General features: G+C 64.3%; 1 protein-coding gene across 1 annotated transcript in view; it reads right to left on the bottom strand.

The window, feature by feature from the left end:
* SNED1 (sushi, nidogen and EGF like domains 1) overlaps positions 1-14010 on the bottom strand; it is a 60079-nt gene extending 46069 nt beyond the window's left edge. The window contains 1 exon segment of the mRNA XM_003133813.5: positions 13456-14010. Within this exon segment, the coding sequence (XP_003133861.3) occupies positions 13456-13668 (213 nt within the window). The 5' untranslated portion in view covers positions 13669-14010.

The following is a 14667-nucleotide window of genomic DNA, read 5'->3' as shown; positions in this document are numbered from 1 at the left end:
TTCCCACTAAGATAAGCTCCAAGGCGAGGGTCCCCCTTCGCTCATCCCTCCCGGCGTCTACTGCAAGTTCCGGGAGGCGGCAAGAAGAAGAGATAAAGATTCCTCCTCTGTGACAGAGAGTATCAAGAGAACGAGAAGAAAAGCCCCTGACTGGGAGAAAACATGCGTAAACATGACACAGACTGTTTTTCGAAATGGACAGAGAGCTCTTAAAGCTCAGCAGCAAGAAAACAACCGACCTGATTGAAAATTGGGCCAAAGGCCTTAACAAATGTCTCGCAAAGAAACACACAGATGGCAAATAAGCAGGTGAGAAGGTCGGCACCCTCCCTCACCCGGGAAACGCGACTTCAAGCAGGAACGAGATACCACCGGGCGCCTACTGAGGGCGCCAGAGTCCGGACCGCGGACACCGAACGCCCGCTGAGCGCGCGGAGCTGCGAGAACTTTCATTCGCTGCTGGCGGGCCGGCACCCTGGTGCAGCCGCCGGGGAAGACTGCTTGGCATTTTCTTGTCAAACTAAACATGCTCTGATCACGTGACCCAGCAATCGTGCTCCTGCGTATTTAGCCAAAGGAGCTGAAAACTCACGACCACGCAAAAACATGTGCACGGGTGTTTATAGCCGCTTCGCTCATCATGGCCCAAACCTGGAAGCAACAAAGATGTCTTTCAGTAGGTGACTGGAAGAAGAAACTGTGACAGTCAGATGATGGAATATTACTCAGCCCTAAAAAGCAATGAGCTATTGTGGAAAATTATAGGTGGAACTTATATGCATAGTAAGTGAAAGAAGAGCAGGGAAGGCGAGGGAAGGCAGGCGGGGACTGGGGCCAGGGGACTGGGGGCGGGGACGGGGGCGGGGACGGGGCGGGGGACTGGGGGCGGGGTCGGGGGCTGAGGAGGGGCTGGCTCCCCTCCGCCTGTGCCCGCCACCTCCTGTGCTCTCCCGGGGATGGAGAACGGGGTCCCGGCTGCTGTGGGACCCCAGCTGAGGAAGAGAAGCCAAATTCGACCACTGCGATTTAGACCGGTTTGCAGTGGGAACGGCTGCTTAAGGGACCCTGGGGGTGGATTTGGGCCGTGGGGCAGGTGTCTGGGCTCTCCTTTCAGGGCCTGCACGTTGGGACCCGAGGGCATCGCAGGTCCCCTGCTGCACAGAGGAGTCAGAGCAAGAGGCACGTCCTTGTCCAGCAGTGCCCCTGCCCGAGGCAGGCCTGGTGACACCTGCTGAAAAGTTAGCGCTCCCTTTGTCTCTCCAGGAGTGTGACCCATGGGGGCCTGTGACTACCTGACCTGGGGTGGGTCGACTTGAACTTGACCGCTAACAAGCAAGGGCCCATCTGGGTGGGAGGCCAATGGGGAAGGTTTTACATGAGGGAGCGGCAGCTGCCCCCTGGGGGGGCCTGGTCTCATTCCCCCCATGCCCCCCAGCACTGAGCGCAGCCTCTGGCTTAGTAGGACCTGTCACAGAACGTCCTGCCTGATTTGCTGACTGTCCCGCTGAGCCCCACCCCGGTAGTGTCCACTGGGGGGCAGCAGCTGCCCAGCCCCAGTGCCAAGCCTGACGCCGCTGCGAAGGGCTGGTCAGCATGGTGGGCCTGGGGGCGGGCGCTTCAGGACCAAGGTTTGCTGACTTCGGTGACTGCCAGTGGTGGGGTCGAGGGTCTGCAGGCTGTTGTGTGAAGGGCTGGACAGTAAATACTTTTGGCCCATGGACCACATGTGGTCTCGATTGTATATTCTTCCTTTTTTTGTTGTTCTACCCTTTTTTTTTGGTCTTTTGCCTTTTCTAGGGCCGCTCCTGCAGCATATGGAGGTTCCCAGGCTAGGGGTCGAATCAGAGCTGTGGCCACCAGTCTACACCAAGAGCCACAGCAACGCGGGATCCGAGCCTCATCTGCAACCTACACCACAGCTTACAGCAACGCCAGATCCTCAACCCACTGAGCAAGCCCAGGGATCAAACCCACAAGCTCATGGTTCCTAGTTGGATTCGTTAACCACTGAGCCACAACGGGAACTCCTTTCCACCCTTTCAAAAGTGCAAACAACACTCTGAGCTCCTGGGTGGTACTCAGACGGCCGGAGGGGGTGGGGGCTGCACTGGACGGGAACAGAGTGCACGGCTGCTCAGAGCCGAGGAGTGAGTCGCAGGCCCTCTCCACCTGGCCTCTGCGGCAAGAGCCCAAGGCGCCCCCTCCAGCGGGGCTGCGCCCTGGCAGAGCACAGCCTGGCTGACCAAAGACCCCGCCCTGGGGCCCGTTAGTGTGCCCACTGTGAGGTCTGGGTCACTGGGGCAAGTGCCCAGGGAGGTGGGGTAACGAAGATGCCCCTGTGTCCCTCCTCAAGCCAGAGATGGACACGCAGCCACCACCATGCACACAGAAACAATGTCAGGGCCGCGAAAGCCGGTGCCCCGCGCCAGGCCTGTCCACACAGAAGCCGGCCCGTCACTCACTGCTGCTGACCCTTCTCCACCACACTGCTGCCTTTCCAGCCTGGCCGCCCGCTGGGCCACTGCACTGCCACCGCACTGGCACTGCCACTGGCTATCCCTGGCCATTAGTGTGCCGTCTTGAAGACCAACCTGCAGCAGTTACGGTCAGGTGTCTGACTAACACTGCCCCCCACCCCCGCCCTGTCTCACGGGCATCTGGGACCCTGAGTGGCACCCGGCTCCACAGCGCCTCCCCCAGGCTCCTCCTCTGCCGCCTGCCTGCCCTGGTCCTCATGCCTTGGCCTGGCGTCTGCTCCCCGAAGGTGGCCCAGAGAGGGTTTGGCTGCTTCTGGGTGGTGGCCGGGAGCAGAGGGAGGGGCAGATACAGGGCTCCATGGACCTACCCTGAAAATTGGGACCCGCCTGGACCTGGAGCCGTGGTGCTTCCTTCCCCACGGCAGCAGTGGCGCCCAGCCTGGAGGGAGACCCCGGCTGCCTGCCTGAGGCCTGGGGACGCCAACGTCACTCCCTGGGCGTCTCTTGGCTGAGGACACTGCTCGCCGTCACCCGTGGTGGTCCACAGTCCCCGTGGGGGTGTAATGACGCGTGTAAATGGGGCAAAGCCACCTGTGGCCTTGGCCTGCGTCCCGCGAGAGCAGGGGGGGGGGGTCCTGTTACCAGGACGGGCGCCCGCCCGCGGCCCAGGAGGGAGTGCACCACGCGGGCAGCGGAGTCGGCGGCGGCTGCCCCTGCTCTGCGCTGGGTCTGCATCCCTGACCCTGAGCCCTGACGACGCCACACGGTCCCACTGGGCCCGATGCCCAGGGCACCCAACCGCCCAGCCGGCAGACACCGGACGGCTGGGCCTTGCTTCTGTCTCACAGACACGAGTTCACCCTCGGCCTCGTGTGTGTCACGTGTGGTGGCCGAGGCGGCAAGTGCTCAGGGACAGGACCCTCAGACCTTAGCCCGGCAGCGAGTGGCCACGCAAGTCGGGCTCAAGGGATCCGACACTGGGGCGTGCTGTGTCCCCTCCGGTCATGTGTTTTTTGCATGTGGAGAGAGTGATCCCACAGCATCTCTCCACAGGGGCTGGGGGTCAACCATCACAACCTGGGGGGTGTCCTGGGCCCCCAGATTGCAGTGTGAACGGGAGAAGGTTCGGGGGAAGCACGAGCGGGTTACCCTAAGAGAAGCCGCCTCTGTAAGTACTGGGAGCATCCAGGGGTGGCGGGAGGGCTGAGCCCTCTCGTGAGTCCTGAGGGATGGCGGCCTGGCCTCGGGCATAGCTGGCTGCACCTGCGACCCTGGGCAGAGCCTCATCTGCTGCCTGGAGCTCTGTGGGTGCAGCCTTGTTCAGTGTGGTGCCTGGCTTCCGTGGGTCGATTAGTCAGAGTGGCTGACGGAATGGCAGACTCGTGAAAGTCTGAGCTTGGCCGAGAAGTTGCGGGGGTGGGGGCCCTGCAGGGGCCCTGGGAGCCTCTGCACTCTGCCGACCTGGGCGGGGTCTCAGGCTTGCATTTGCCTCGAGGGACAAAGGGTTTTCTCCCTTAGGAACAGAGGCAGGTGGCCAGAGGGGAGGTGACGCCCCAAGCCCAGGGTGTGCTGGCTGGGACGCAAACCCTGCCTGGGTCCCACCTGCCTGGGCCACGCCGTGTGGCCCCATGGGGCTTAGAGAGCCAGGGACACATGCTGCTCCTCTTGCTGTGCCACAGTTTCTGACCTGAGAGCCTCCTCTGCCAGTGTCCGCCCGTCAGTGCCAGGCTAACACTGGCTTGGGGGCAGGGGGCGCCCTCACATTGCAGACCTAACCTTGAAGGCTTTTGTAAAACAGATGTTTCCTAGAAAAGCACAACTTACCAAATGTGAGAAATAGAAAGGCTATGTTTTACAAGGTCATGAATTAATTCACATTCAAAACTTCCCACTGAGAAAACTGCAGGTCCAGCCGGACCACCGTGAGCTCCGCTGAGCATCAGAACCCAGGAGCTCTTCTCGAGAGCAGGACTCACGTGATGCGGCTGGCAGGGCCTCGCCCCGGAAACTGAGCAGGGCCGGTCCCCGAGGGACGCTGACAGGCCGATGTCGCGTAGAACAGCTGCCAGAGTCTTTAGACACTCTTAGCAGCCCAAATGCAGCAACATCCACGTTGTACAAGGGATTACTCCCTACCAAGCGGGACTCCTGCTAGGGATACAAGCGAGGCTTCACATTAGAAAACCGGTTAATTTGACTCATTTAAGCGACCAGCTTAACGCGTCAAAGGTGAAAATCATACACATCAGCTAAATAGGTACCGAGGTGTGTTGAATAAGAGCCGACATCCGCATGTGTTGCAAGTCCCAGAATACGAGACCAGGAAGGGCAGGGCGGGTGGCGCCCTCTCCGAGACAGGGCTGTCCTGAAACGGACCAGAAGGAACTCTGTGTTTAATCTGAAACGTGGAGCACTTTCTTTCTGGGGCAGAACAAGACGAGGTCCTGCTGACCCCGCGTCTGCTGGATGCTGGGTCCGGCCAGCCTCGCACGCCCCGCCTGAGTCAGAGTCAGATGCCCAGAGGGGAGACACAGCTGCCGTCAGCTGCCCGTGAAGTGGAGGCCGAGCGTGGACAAGTCCCAGGCGATGTGGGGACGTCAGGGCGGTGCGGTCTGGCCGCTCCCTAGAGATCAGGAACTGCGAGGACCCGCCTGCGAGTCGGCTTGTTAGGAACGAAGCGAAGAAAGAGCGTTTCCCTAGAACAGAGGTGCCAGGACCTCAGGACCGTCAGCTCTGAGATAGCGGGGGTGCCAAAGACCGCCTGGGTGGGCACAGAAGTGGGCCGCGTGCCCGGGTCGCCTGAGTCCGTGAGGCAACAGTGTCAGCTCTCGCGTGGAGCTGTGCGCTCCTCCGTCCTCGGTGGGAATCCCAGCAGAGGGTGTGTGTGTGTGTGTGTGTGTGTGTGTGTGTAACCTGAGCAGCCAAGTCTACACAGAACGTGAAAATGCAAAGCCAAGGAAAACCAAGATTCTCCGGAAAAGAACGAGATGGAAGATTTGTTGCCCCAGGATGGATGCTCGGACGGACACGGAGCCCTCCTGAGGGATGGCGACCAGCCCGGGGGGTGGGGGGGGGCGGGGGCAGGAGGCCCGGGCTCCACAGCAAGACGGGTTGCGGTGGCCCCGCCGAGCCCCGCTGCACTTGGCGCGGGCACCCGGGACCATGAGAACAAGGTGGGCACGTTTGCTTCCCTAAGATCAGGCCGTCCGGTCACCCAAAGGCGCCAGAGAAGCGCGGAGAAAGGCCAGCTCAGCAGAAAAGAGCGGAAGACCTCACGGGGCCACAAACGGGAATCCCGCCTGAGTGAGCTCAGCCTCGGAAGAGAAAGATCCGCCAAACAAGGTCAACGCAGCCCGCGCCAGCGTGTGGCGCAGCGGGAGCGCCTGGCCTTGGTAGCTGGTGCGCCGCAGGCAGGGGCCCCACGGCGATGCGTGCACCCCGCACCCTGGGCGCCCGTGCACCGGGACGCGTGTTCTAGAAGGTCCATCGACGGCACCGCTGAGAAAGGCCTGCAAGCAGGGAGACCCCGAAGGTCCCTTCAGTGAGACAGATCACCAGCTGGGACGCGATTCTGGGATCATCCGGTGACGACACTGGACAGAGATGCCCCCAGAACACGGGTGGCGAACCCAGTGTGGGGCAGGGAAGGCAGGTGTCGGGGAAGCTGCAGGCGGCTTTGCTGGAGCCGCGGGGGGCGGCCAGGGCCGGGACCCCAGCACGGGCTGTCCACGGGGCTGGCATTATATTTGCTCTTCTCTGTGCATTTACGTTGGGGTCCTTTTCTGCACGTGTTTAGAACAAGAGTCAGGGGGAGACGTCGCAGTGGGATGGGAGGGGCAGGAGGCTGGGGCTTCAGGCCACTTGTGGGGGCGCCCCCTGCCCACCCTCTCCCTCTGCGGGCTGCCCTCCCTCCGGCTGGCTCTGCAGATGCGCTGCTGACTTTCCTTCCTGCCTTCGAAGCGGGGCTTCAGGTGCCTGTGGTGTGTGCAGAGGCCTCCGGCCAGCTCTCCTCTCGGCCCCCACCCTGGCTGCTGCTGCCCTTCCCCCGGGCGTGGGCCCAGGCCCAGCGGCCAGGAAGGAGGGAGAACAAACCAGCCCTGTTCCCCTGCCAGGGCACAGCAGGGCTGGACCATGGCGGGAGGGCTGCGAGCGGGTGGCTGGCAGGCGCGCTCACCTGGACGGGAATTCCTTGGCCTTCCTTGATCCAGACGAGAACACCTGGGCTCCCGGGGGTGGGGAGGGTGCGGCGGACTCAGGGCAGGGAGCTGGGGTGCGGCCGCCCTCTCCTCCCCACACTGGGGTCCCCCTCCCCCTTCAGGGCCTGGCAAATGCTGCCCCCCCGACAGAGCACCAGTTTTATCCTTATCTGTCATCGACCCGCACGAGCACTTTGTGAAACGCGGAAGGCAGGAGAAGGGCTCAGACCCGGCTCCTGTCCGGTGCCAGCACGTTCTTTAGCAGCCGGCATCTCAGAAACCTGACTGAGACCTGGCTGCCTGCTGGGGTCCAGGGCCCGGAATGTGCTACCCCACACCTGCTGCCCCTAAGGGCCTGAGGCCAGGTGGACCTGCCCAGCCCAGGGGTCAGGGCGCTGGCAGAAACGCAGGGAGACGCAGGGAGATCCAGGGGTAGGGTGGGAGGAGGACGTGCCTGGAGCCAGTCCGCAGGGCCCTCGGCTCGTGTCCCGTAGCCCACCAGCCCCTCCCCGCAGATCCTGACGCCCAGGGCTCCCCGCGCCCACGGACCTGGGGGCAGCTCGGGCTTTGCTCTGCTCTCCCACAGTAGGGGCCGCCCCCGGGGTCCAAGCACCTGGCTGAGAAACACAGGATACCCAGGGAAGGGAAGTCTGTGTGGACAGAGCTGAGCTCATGGCGGGCGGGGAGGGGCCGGCAGGTTCACCCTCCCCGCAGCCTCTGAGCAGGCTGTTGATCTTGTGGGGGAGTCGCTGGTCATCACTCCTGGCTGGTCCCTTGGGGAGGCCCTGAGACCTCACGCGGCAGGAAGGCAGCCCTCAGGGCCGTGGGAGGAGGCGCTGGCGGTGGGGCGGCGCCCAGGCCTCTGCTACGGGACGGGCAGGCCCTCCCCTGGGCCGGGGAAGCGCAGGGAACAGCGCTGGTGGCATTTCCGTCTTGGATAAAATCAGGAAGGGGCGGACATGTCCTGAAGTCTTTCGGAGGCCGCTGCCAGCTGAAAGACTGGGACGCGTGTCTGGCTGGTCCCTGAGCCGGGCAGCTTGAGAGCTGGCTAGTGCCACCCTTGCTGGGCGAGGGGCTCTGGGCCTGGTAGCAGGCCTGGAGGGGAGCCACGGACCCTGCGGCCACAGCACCCCAGCTCTGCGAACAGCAGATCAGAAAGGGCGGGTCCTTGGTTCCTGCTTTGATTTCTCTGCCAGAATAAAACAATAAAGCCCGGAGGCCTTTTATAAGCTTGTTTTGAAAAACGTAGGCATGTCTTTTATTTCCTGGCAGCTTTCTGGGTAATAAGGGTGCCGTCCATGAGCAGGCGGGGGCTGGGGTCCTGCTCATGGGCAGCTGTGGGCAGGCCCCGGGCCCACGGGCAAGGTGGAGTCCTGGATATCCAGAGCTTGCTGTCCGCCCAGCCTGGCAGGGAGGCGGCCCGGGCCCTTGGCTGAGCACCCCGTGTGCGGGGCAGGCCTCCGGGAACAGCACGTGTGGCTGCAGGAGGACCCGGAGGGCCGGGGAGGCAGCCAAGGCCAGGGGCAGCTGGGGGCAGCTGGGCGGCAGGGCAGGGCTTCCCCGAGGGCGGTGCGGGGGCCGGCGTTCCTGGGCTGCAGGCCCTGGGCCTGTACTTCTGCCGCCTGCTGCCCAGGGCCTCCCCGTGGCTGCCCTCTCGTCTCCTGCTGAGCCTGAGCCCAGGCCTGTGGGGCTGCCTCTCTGGGGGGGGGGGTGTTTCCAAGCACCTGTCCCTCCTTGTCCTGTCCTTCCTGCTGGCCTCAGACCCCTCCCCCCTCCTCCCGTGAACGGCCGCAGCTCCTGGTGCCCGCCCTCTGGCCTCACCTCAGGTACCCTTTGGCCAGGTGCCTCTTCAGGGCCAGGTCTCGACGCCTCGGAGGCCCCTGGACACGCCTGCCCGGGGGCCGCAGTCCCACATCGCCTGGACGTTCAGGGCCTCCATCTGGGGCTGTCACCAGCCTGACAGCCTGGCCACCATCCACTGTCACCCTGCAGCCACCACAGCTGGACGCAGTTTCCAAGTGCAGGCTGGTAACGCCCACTCCCACATGCTTCAGCCTCCCCCCCCCATCAGCCTCACTCTTGAGCCGTGGTCACCCCTCTGGGACCCCAGCCCCATCCCCAGCCAGTCCCCAGAGCTGCCTGTGCCGGATGGCCCCTCTGCCCAGAGTAGGTGGCAGGAGACATTTGCTGCAGAATGTGATTGAGGGCCTGAGGGGCTGTGTCTGCGGCCCCCTGGACCAGCCTCTGCCCCAGCCTTGGGGGTGGGGTTCAGGGTTGGGGGCCTGCGCGCCACTCATCCTGCTCTGAGCTCGGCCTCCGGAGCTCAGACTCCTGCATGAGCTGAGCCCTGGGCTGGGAGCAGGGCTGCGCTTTGCACACAGCAGGTTTTTCAATGGATGACGTGCCCCACTGGAAGGAGCCACTTTTTGGATGTCGAGGCTCTGAGGCTGGACCCCCACCCCCACCCCGTACAGGAGGCGCAAGGACAGGGGAGCTGGGCAGCCCTTCCAGCCCCCGTCACAGGTCCATTGGAGCGGTGTCCACTGGGGCCCAGAGCCAGCCTGTCCTCTCCTCGGGCCTGCCTGCTGCCCCCACCCCACCATCCCCTGGCCCACAAGATGCCCTGTCTGGCCTGGAAGCTGGCGGGCCAGAAGCAGCGCCTGTGGCCAGGGCCTGTGGGGCAGCGGCCTCTCCATCCTGCCCCCAGGGGACCCTGGAGCATGGCATGCTGGAGGCACCTGGTGCTGGTGGCTGCTGGCGCTGGGCTGGAGGCTGCCTCCAGGTCACTTCCCGCCAGGTGGGGGGGCCGCCTTCCCCCAACGGGGGCGTCAATGAGGACGCCCTCGGGCAGCAGGGCAGCAGGGACACGGCCCTGAAGAGCGTGTTCCTTGGGACCCAGGTGGCGCACTTGGGGGACTGACCGCAAGGAAAGGGAAGAACTAGAGACGTGGGAGGCTCCGAGGCGCGTCAGGACGGGGTGCAGAGCCCGCGGGGCGCCCGGAACCCACCCACGGGTGGAGCCCCAGCGACTGGCAAAACAATTGTGGTACAACCGTGGGGTGGACTATTATACTGTCACCAAAAAGCATGTTCTCAAAGCAGATTTAAGGCCCTGGAAGACGCTCATGGCGCAACACTGAAAGAAATACACTAACTGGGGTCGTGTCTGAAAGGGCAGCCCCGAATGACACGTCCGGAAGGATGTCACCACAGTGCCCCAAGAGCTTGCTTTTGGATGATGGGATCTGGGGGTATTTAACCGGCGCTTACTGAGCTACTCGTAGGAGCCAGCACCTTCCCGAGGCTGGGAGAGCACCGCGCGCAAAACGGACAAAAATGTCTTCAGTGCAGAAATAAAACCTCGCGGCTGTCGTGTGTCTGCTCCCTGACTCAGAGCCAGGGCTCCATGAGGTTCTGGGTGAATCAGTGACTAAGTCAACGGCGTGTGAATGCTGAGGCGTCTGGGAGGCACAGTTTGGGGAGCTGGTCACTTCCAGCTGCGTCCAGCCCCCGACAGCCGAGGTGTGGGGACGCCCGAGTCCTTCCCAGCTGGCCGGGCTGGCCTCCCGGTAAGGCTTGCCTGGGGCACTAGGGGGCCCACCAGAAGGCAGTCGCTGCAGCCACTTGATGTCTAGACAGAAACGTACAGAAAAGTTCGAGGAACTCCTCAGGCTTTTGATCCGGGTTCACCAAACGCGAGGACCCGGCCTTCCTCCTCTCTCTCCACACTGCTGTTTCCCCCACCGCTTGCGAGCACATTCCAGGAGCACGTTGGCGTGTCCGTGCCCCCAGCCAGGACGGGTCCTGCTGTGAACACACCATCCCCCGGGGGCGGGACACTCAGCCCCAGCAGCGCTCTCTCCACGGCTCTTGGTGGTGTGTTTACTGGCAGCGCCGTGACCTCCCTGGTCCCGCATTTACTTAGGGGATACATATCTGTCACTCTCATTACTTTAAGGCTTGAATTGTTCCCGTTTGACCAGCGAGAGCCCCTTGCAGGTGGCCTGTGGCCTCCCGCCCCACCCCAGGCGTTCTCTGCACTCTCCTACGAGCCGGCACAGAATTTCCCAAGCTCATTTGGTTCTTTTCCTGCCGCAGCCGCGAATCTCCAAAGAGCCCGCACTCCTCTCAGCGGAGCTTGGGGTTCAGCCCTTGGGTAACCCCACCTGGGCTTTCCCTCGGTGGCCGAAGCTGAGAACGGGCGCACGGGCAGATGCAGGCACGACCCACACAGCGCCGCCCACACCCCCCGACAGGGTGCACAGACCCTGCAGATGCACGTGTGTCCTGGGGCTGCCTGCTGCTGTGGCTCGCCGGGCACACGTCCGCGTGCAGGAGACAGACCCCAGACAAGGAAAGAGCCGAGCGACCGAGGTGGGGTCAGGTGGGGAGCACAAGGACGGGGCTGGGGGTGGGGCTGTTTAGCCTGTTCTGTGTGGCTGGAGCAAAAGGAGCTGGGGGTGTGGTGGGGGCGAGGGGGTCAGGGACACAGGCCAGACCACCCAGCCTCAAGGCCAGAAAGCAGAGCAGGGTCCCCTGCCCACTGGCAATGCCCCCTCGGCCGCCCCTCCCCTTGGACAGGCTGGCTAGGCAGGGCCGGCCCCCGCCTAGGTGGAAGCTGCGCTGGGGCTTCAGCCGGGGAGGAAACAGGAGCTTCTGGCTCCACCGGCCAGGCTCACTGCTGCTCGGTCCCCACGCCCTCCCCGAGTGGACGCTGCACCTTGGCCGGGCCTGCAGGCACGGCACCATTGTCGTCTCCACCCGTGGACTTGTCCAGCTCCCGCAGGAAGGCTCCCACTCAGCAGGGTTGCTGGCACGCGCCACACCCACGCGCAGTACCTGCCTGGTGAGTGTTTAGAACCTGAGCAGTGAGACGGACTCCCAACACTTTCCAGAGCCTTACGGCTCAGCACATGCAGCTGCTGTAGGTAAGAGAGAAGCGAAATGGTAGCGCTTTTTAGAAAGGGACTGCCCCGCACTTGACCTGACGCAGGGTCCCGGGGATGCGGGTGGCATCAGAGGCCTCGCCGTCGTGCTCCTGTCAGCGCATCCAGGCCCCTCCACAAACTGCTCTTTGCCCAGCACTGGACTGGGGCTGAGGGGCAGGGGCCAGGGGTGGGCACCGGCTGGATGCAGGCATCTGGGCTTGGGCAGCTGATGCTGTGCCCGCTGGGCAAGGTCAGACCCAGGGACATGCAGGGACGTGTCCTCTTGGCCAGGTGGCCTGGGAGGCACCTGGTCTGACCCACTTGCTTCAGAACAAATGCCCTCTCTTCTCTGTTTGGCTTCAGCTCCAACCCCCACCCCCTCCTGGACCACAGCACCCTCGAAGTTATTCCAGGCATGGTGGCCCTGGCCTGCCCCTCAGGAACCCCACTCTTTGCTACCGAGCAAAGAGGAGGCAAAGTGGGCTATGTCGCCACGGGCAGCTGTTTGTCACATGCCTTTGTTCCAGGAAAAAGCTCTTATGGAGACACATGTTGAGTTAGGGCCACAGAGTGTGTTTCGGATGGACCGTTTGTTTTGCTAGCAGAGCTCGCCACTTCAGAACCATCTCTCCCAGTTACTTTGGCAGAGGGAGATGTTTTTGGTGAGGCTGTTAAGAGGGTGAACCCTTTTAATACTGTTTTTCCCCGTGACTTTGAGTGGGAGTTGAGCCTGGCCCTGACACTCAAGGAGCATTTGGCAGGGCGCCCGGTTTAGAGGTGCCGGCGCGAGTTATCCCATTTCTAAGGTGAAGACCCTGAGCTCAGCTCTGTCCCCCACCCCATACTCCCAGAAGCCAGGCCTGTCCATCTGTCTGAGTCCCGGCTACAGAGAGAGGGCTGGCCCCAGTTCGGCTGCACACGGGTCGCAGTGGGAGTGGGAGCAAAGGATGCTGGCGCCACGGTCACGGCGGGTGGAAAGGTGGTGCTGATGGAGGAGGGGACGGCAGGGCAGAGGGGCAGGTGGTGGTGACGGTGCTGGGCTAACAGCCTATCGGCCTGGTCCACGGCGTTCGGGGGACAGTGGGGTCCACCCCCCCCCAGTAATGCTCGATGCAGGAATGAGACACAGCAGTTCATTCGCTCTCACCGCGGGAGCGATCAGAGGGGACAGAACTGGCTCTCAGGTGCTGTCCATCAGCGGAGCTGTTCCTGCTCTTTTGAGCCCCTGGCCACAGAGCTCCCTCTGGGAGTCCTATTGGAAAGGCCTGGGCCTGAGTGGCCAGCCCCAGACTCAGGAGAAGGAGGCCCCATACTGCCCCCAACAGAGAAGCAGGCCCAGCTCTGAGCCTCCCAGCAGGGAGCCTCAGGTGCTGACAGGGGCGGGGCCCTGTGGCCCTGGGAAGGGCTGGGACCTCGCAGGCCAAGTGGGAAACTGAAAGAGCCCGTGCCCTACCCCGGAAACCCAGGACCCGGGAAGCCCTGCTGCTGTCACACTGCTGCCTGGGAAGGAACAGGACTCGGCTCCCCCCGCTGCGCTGGGACCGTCCTGGGACGTGCTCCGTGCATGCTGCCCAAGCTCCAGGCCCTCAGGCAGAGGCAGGGGCAGGGGCCAGGGACGGGCGCGCCCGGCTCCACTCGCCAAGGTGGCCCGGCTGCAGCTCGCACCCCCACCCCCGCCCGCCTCTCCCGCGGGCCGCTGTCCGGCCTTGGCTGCCGGAGGGAGGAAGCGCTGTCCTCATTCCACCTCTGGCCGCCGCGGTGCCAAGTTGCTGGCGGCGGCGGCACTCGGGCCGGCGGGCAGCGGCCGGGGCGCGACGCCCTCCCCAGCGCCCCGCGCGGGCTCGGGTTACTCACGTAGAGTCCGGAGTGCTCCGCGCCGAAGAACGGGAAGAGCACGGAGAGCGGCCGCAGTCCGGAGCCGCCGTCGTCCTGCTTGGGGGTGACGGCATCGCCGCGCTCCGCGCCGAACGGGTAGAAGTCCTCGAGGGCCACCGCGCCGCGCACCCCGCGCGCCCCGAGCCCCAGGGCCGCGGCCAAGAGCAGCGCCCAGGTGGCGCCGCGCGGCATCGCCTGGGATCGGCGGGCGGGGACGGAGTGGGGACGCAGCTGGGACACAGCGGGACGGAGCGGGACGCAGCGGGGACAGAGCTGGACGGAGCGGGGGCGGAGAGGCGACGAGGCGAGGACGCAGCGGGTACGGAGCGAGGCTTTGCGGTCACCGCGGGGCAGGAGCGAGGCTGCGGTGCGGAGTGGCCCGCAGGGCCGGGCGGTGTGCGGGAAGCGCGGACGCGCGGTTTCTGGGCTCCGCGTCCCGCACGGATCCGCCGGGCGCGCTCGGGTAGCCTCTTGCAGAGGAAAGTGCCGGGCGGGACCGCGTTGGAGCCGGACCCGCCCCTGGGCCCGCGGTTTAAATATCCAGCCGGGCGGTCACTCGGGCCGGGGCGGGGCCGGGGCGGGGCCATGCAAATCAGGCGGCTCTTAAAGCGCCAGGCGGGGCAGGAGGCCCAGCCCAACGCCCCGCGCCCCCGGGGGCTGCCCCCCTGCGCTTTGCCGGAGCTCCCTGTGGCAGGGCCGGCCTCCTCCTCCCCCGCGGGTCCCCAGCGGCAGGCGGGCCTTGGCCACGAAGCACTTCCGGACAGACCCTAAGGCCTGCCTGAGGTGTTGGCTTCGTGGGTTCCTTTCCGCCCTGCCTTGCCAGGGGACTGGGTCACTCTCCTGCCGGGGTGTGGTCGTGGGGGCCACCCTGCCAGAGCAGGGCCTGGGCGATGGCTTCTGGAAGTGGCCAGAGGCCAGCCTCATGAGGCCTCTCAGCCCGAGGCTGGGGCTTTCTGTGTGGAGGACCCCAGTCCTGGCGACTTGGGGCCCTAAACTAAGTGCTTTCACTCCGCGTGGCCACACTGGGGGACGTGGTGCTGGGGACCTGGGTCCAGGGGCCTGAGGAAACCTCACCCAGGAGAATCCTGGGCTGACTCCTCCTCCGGGAAGGCTGGTTTGCATCCGCCTGGCGGCAGGCGGATAGATGCCCTATGTGGGTGCCTGAAGTTCAGATGCCATGTCTCCAGGCTG

The sequence above is a fragment of the Sus scrofa genome, chromosome 15 (assembly GCF_000003025.6).
Source record: "Sus scrofa isolate TJ Tabasco breed Duroc chromosome 15, Sscrofa11.1, whole genome shotgun sequence".
In the NCBI taxonomy this organism is placed as follows: Eukaryota; Metazoa; Chordata; class Mammalia; order Artiodactyla; family Suidae; genus Sus; species Sus scrofa.
The sequence above is the reverse complement of the archived record's forward strand: the minus strand, read 5'-3'. Positions and strand labels throughout refer to the sequence as shown.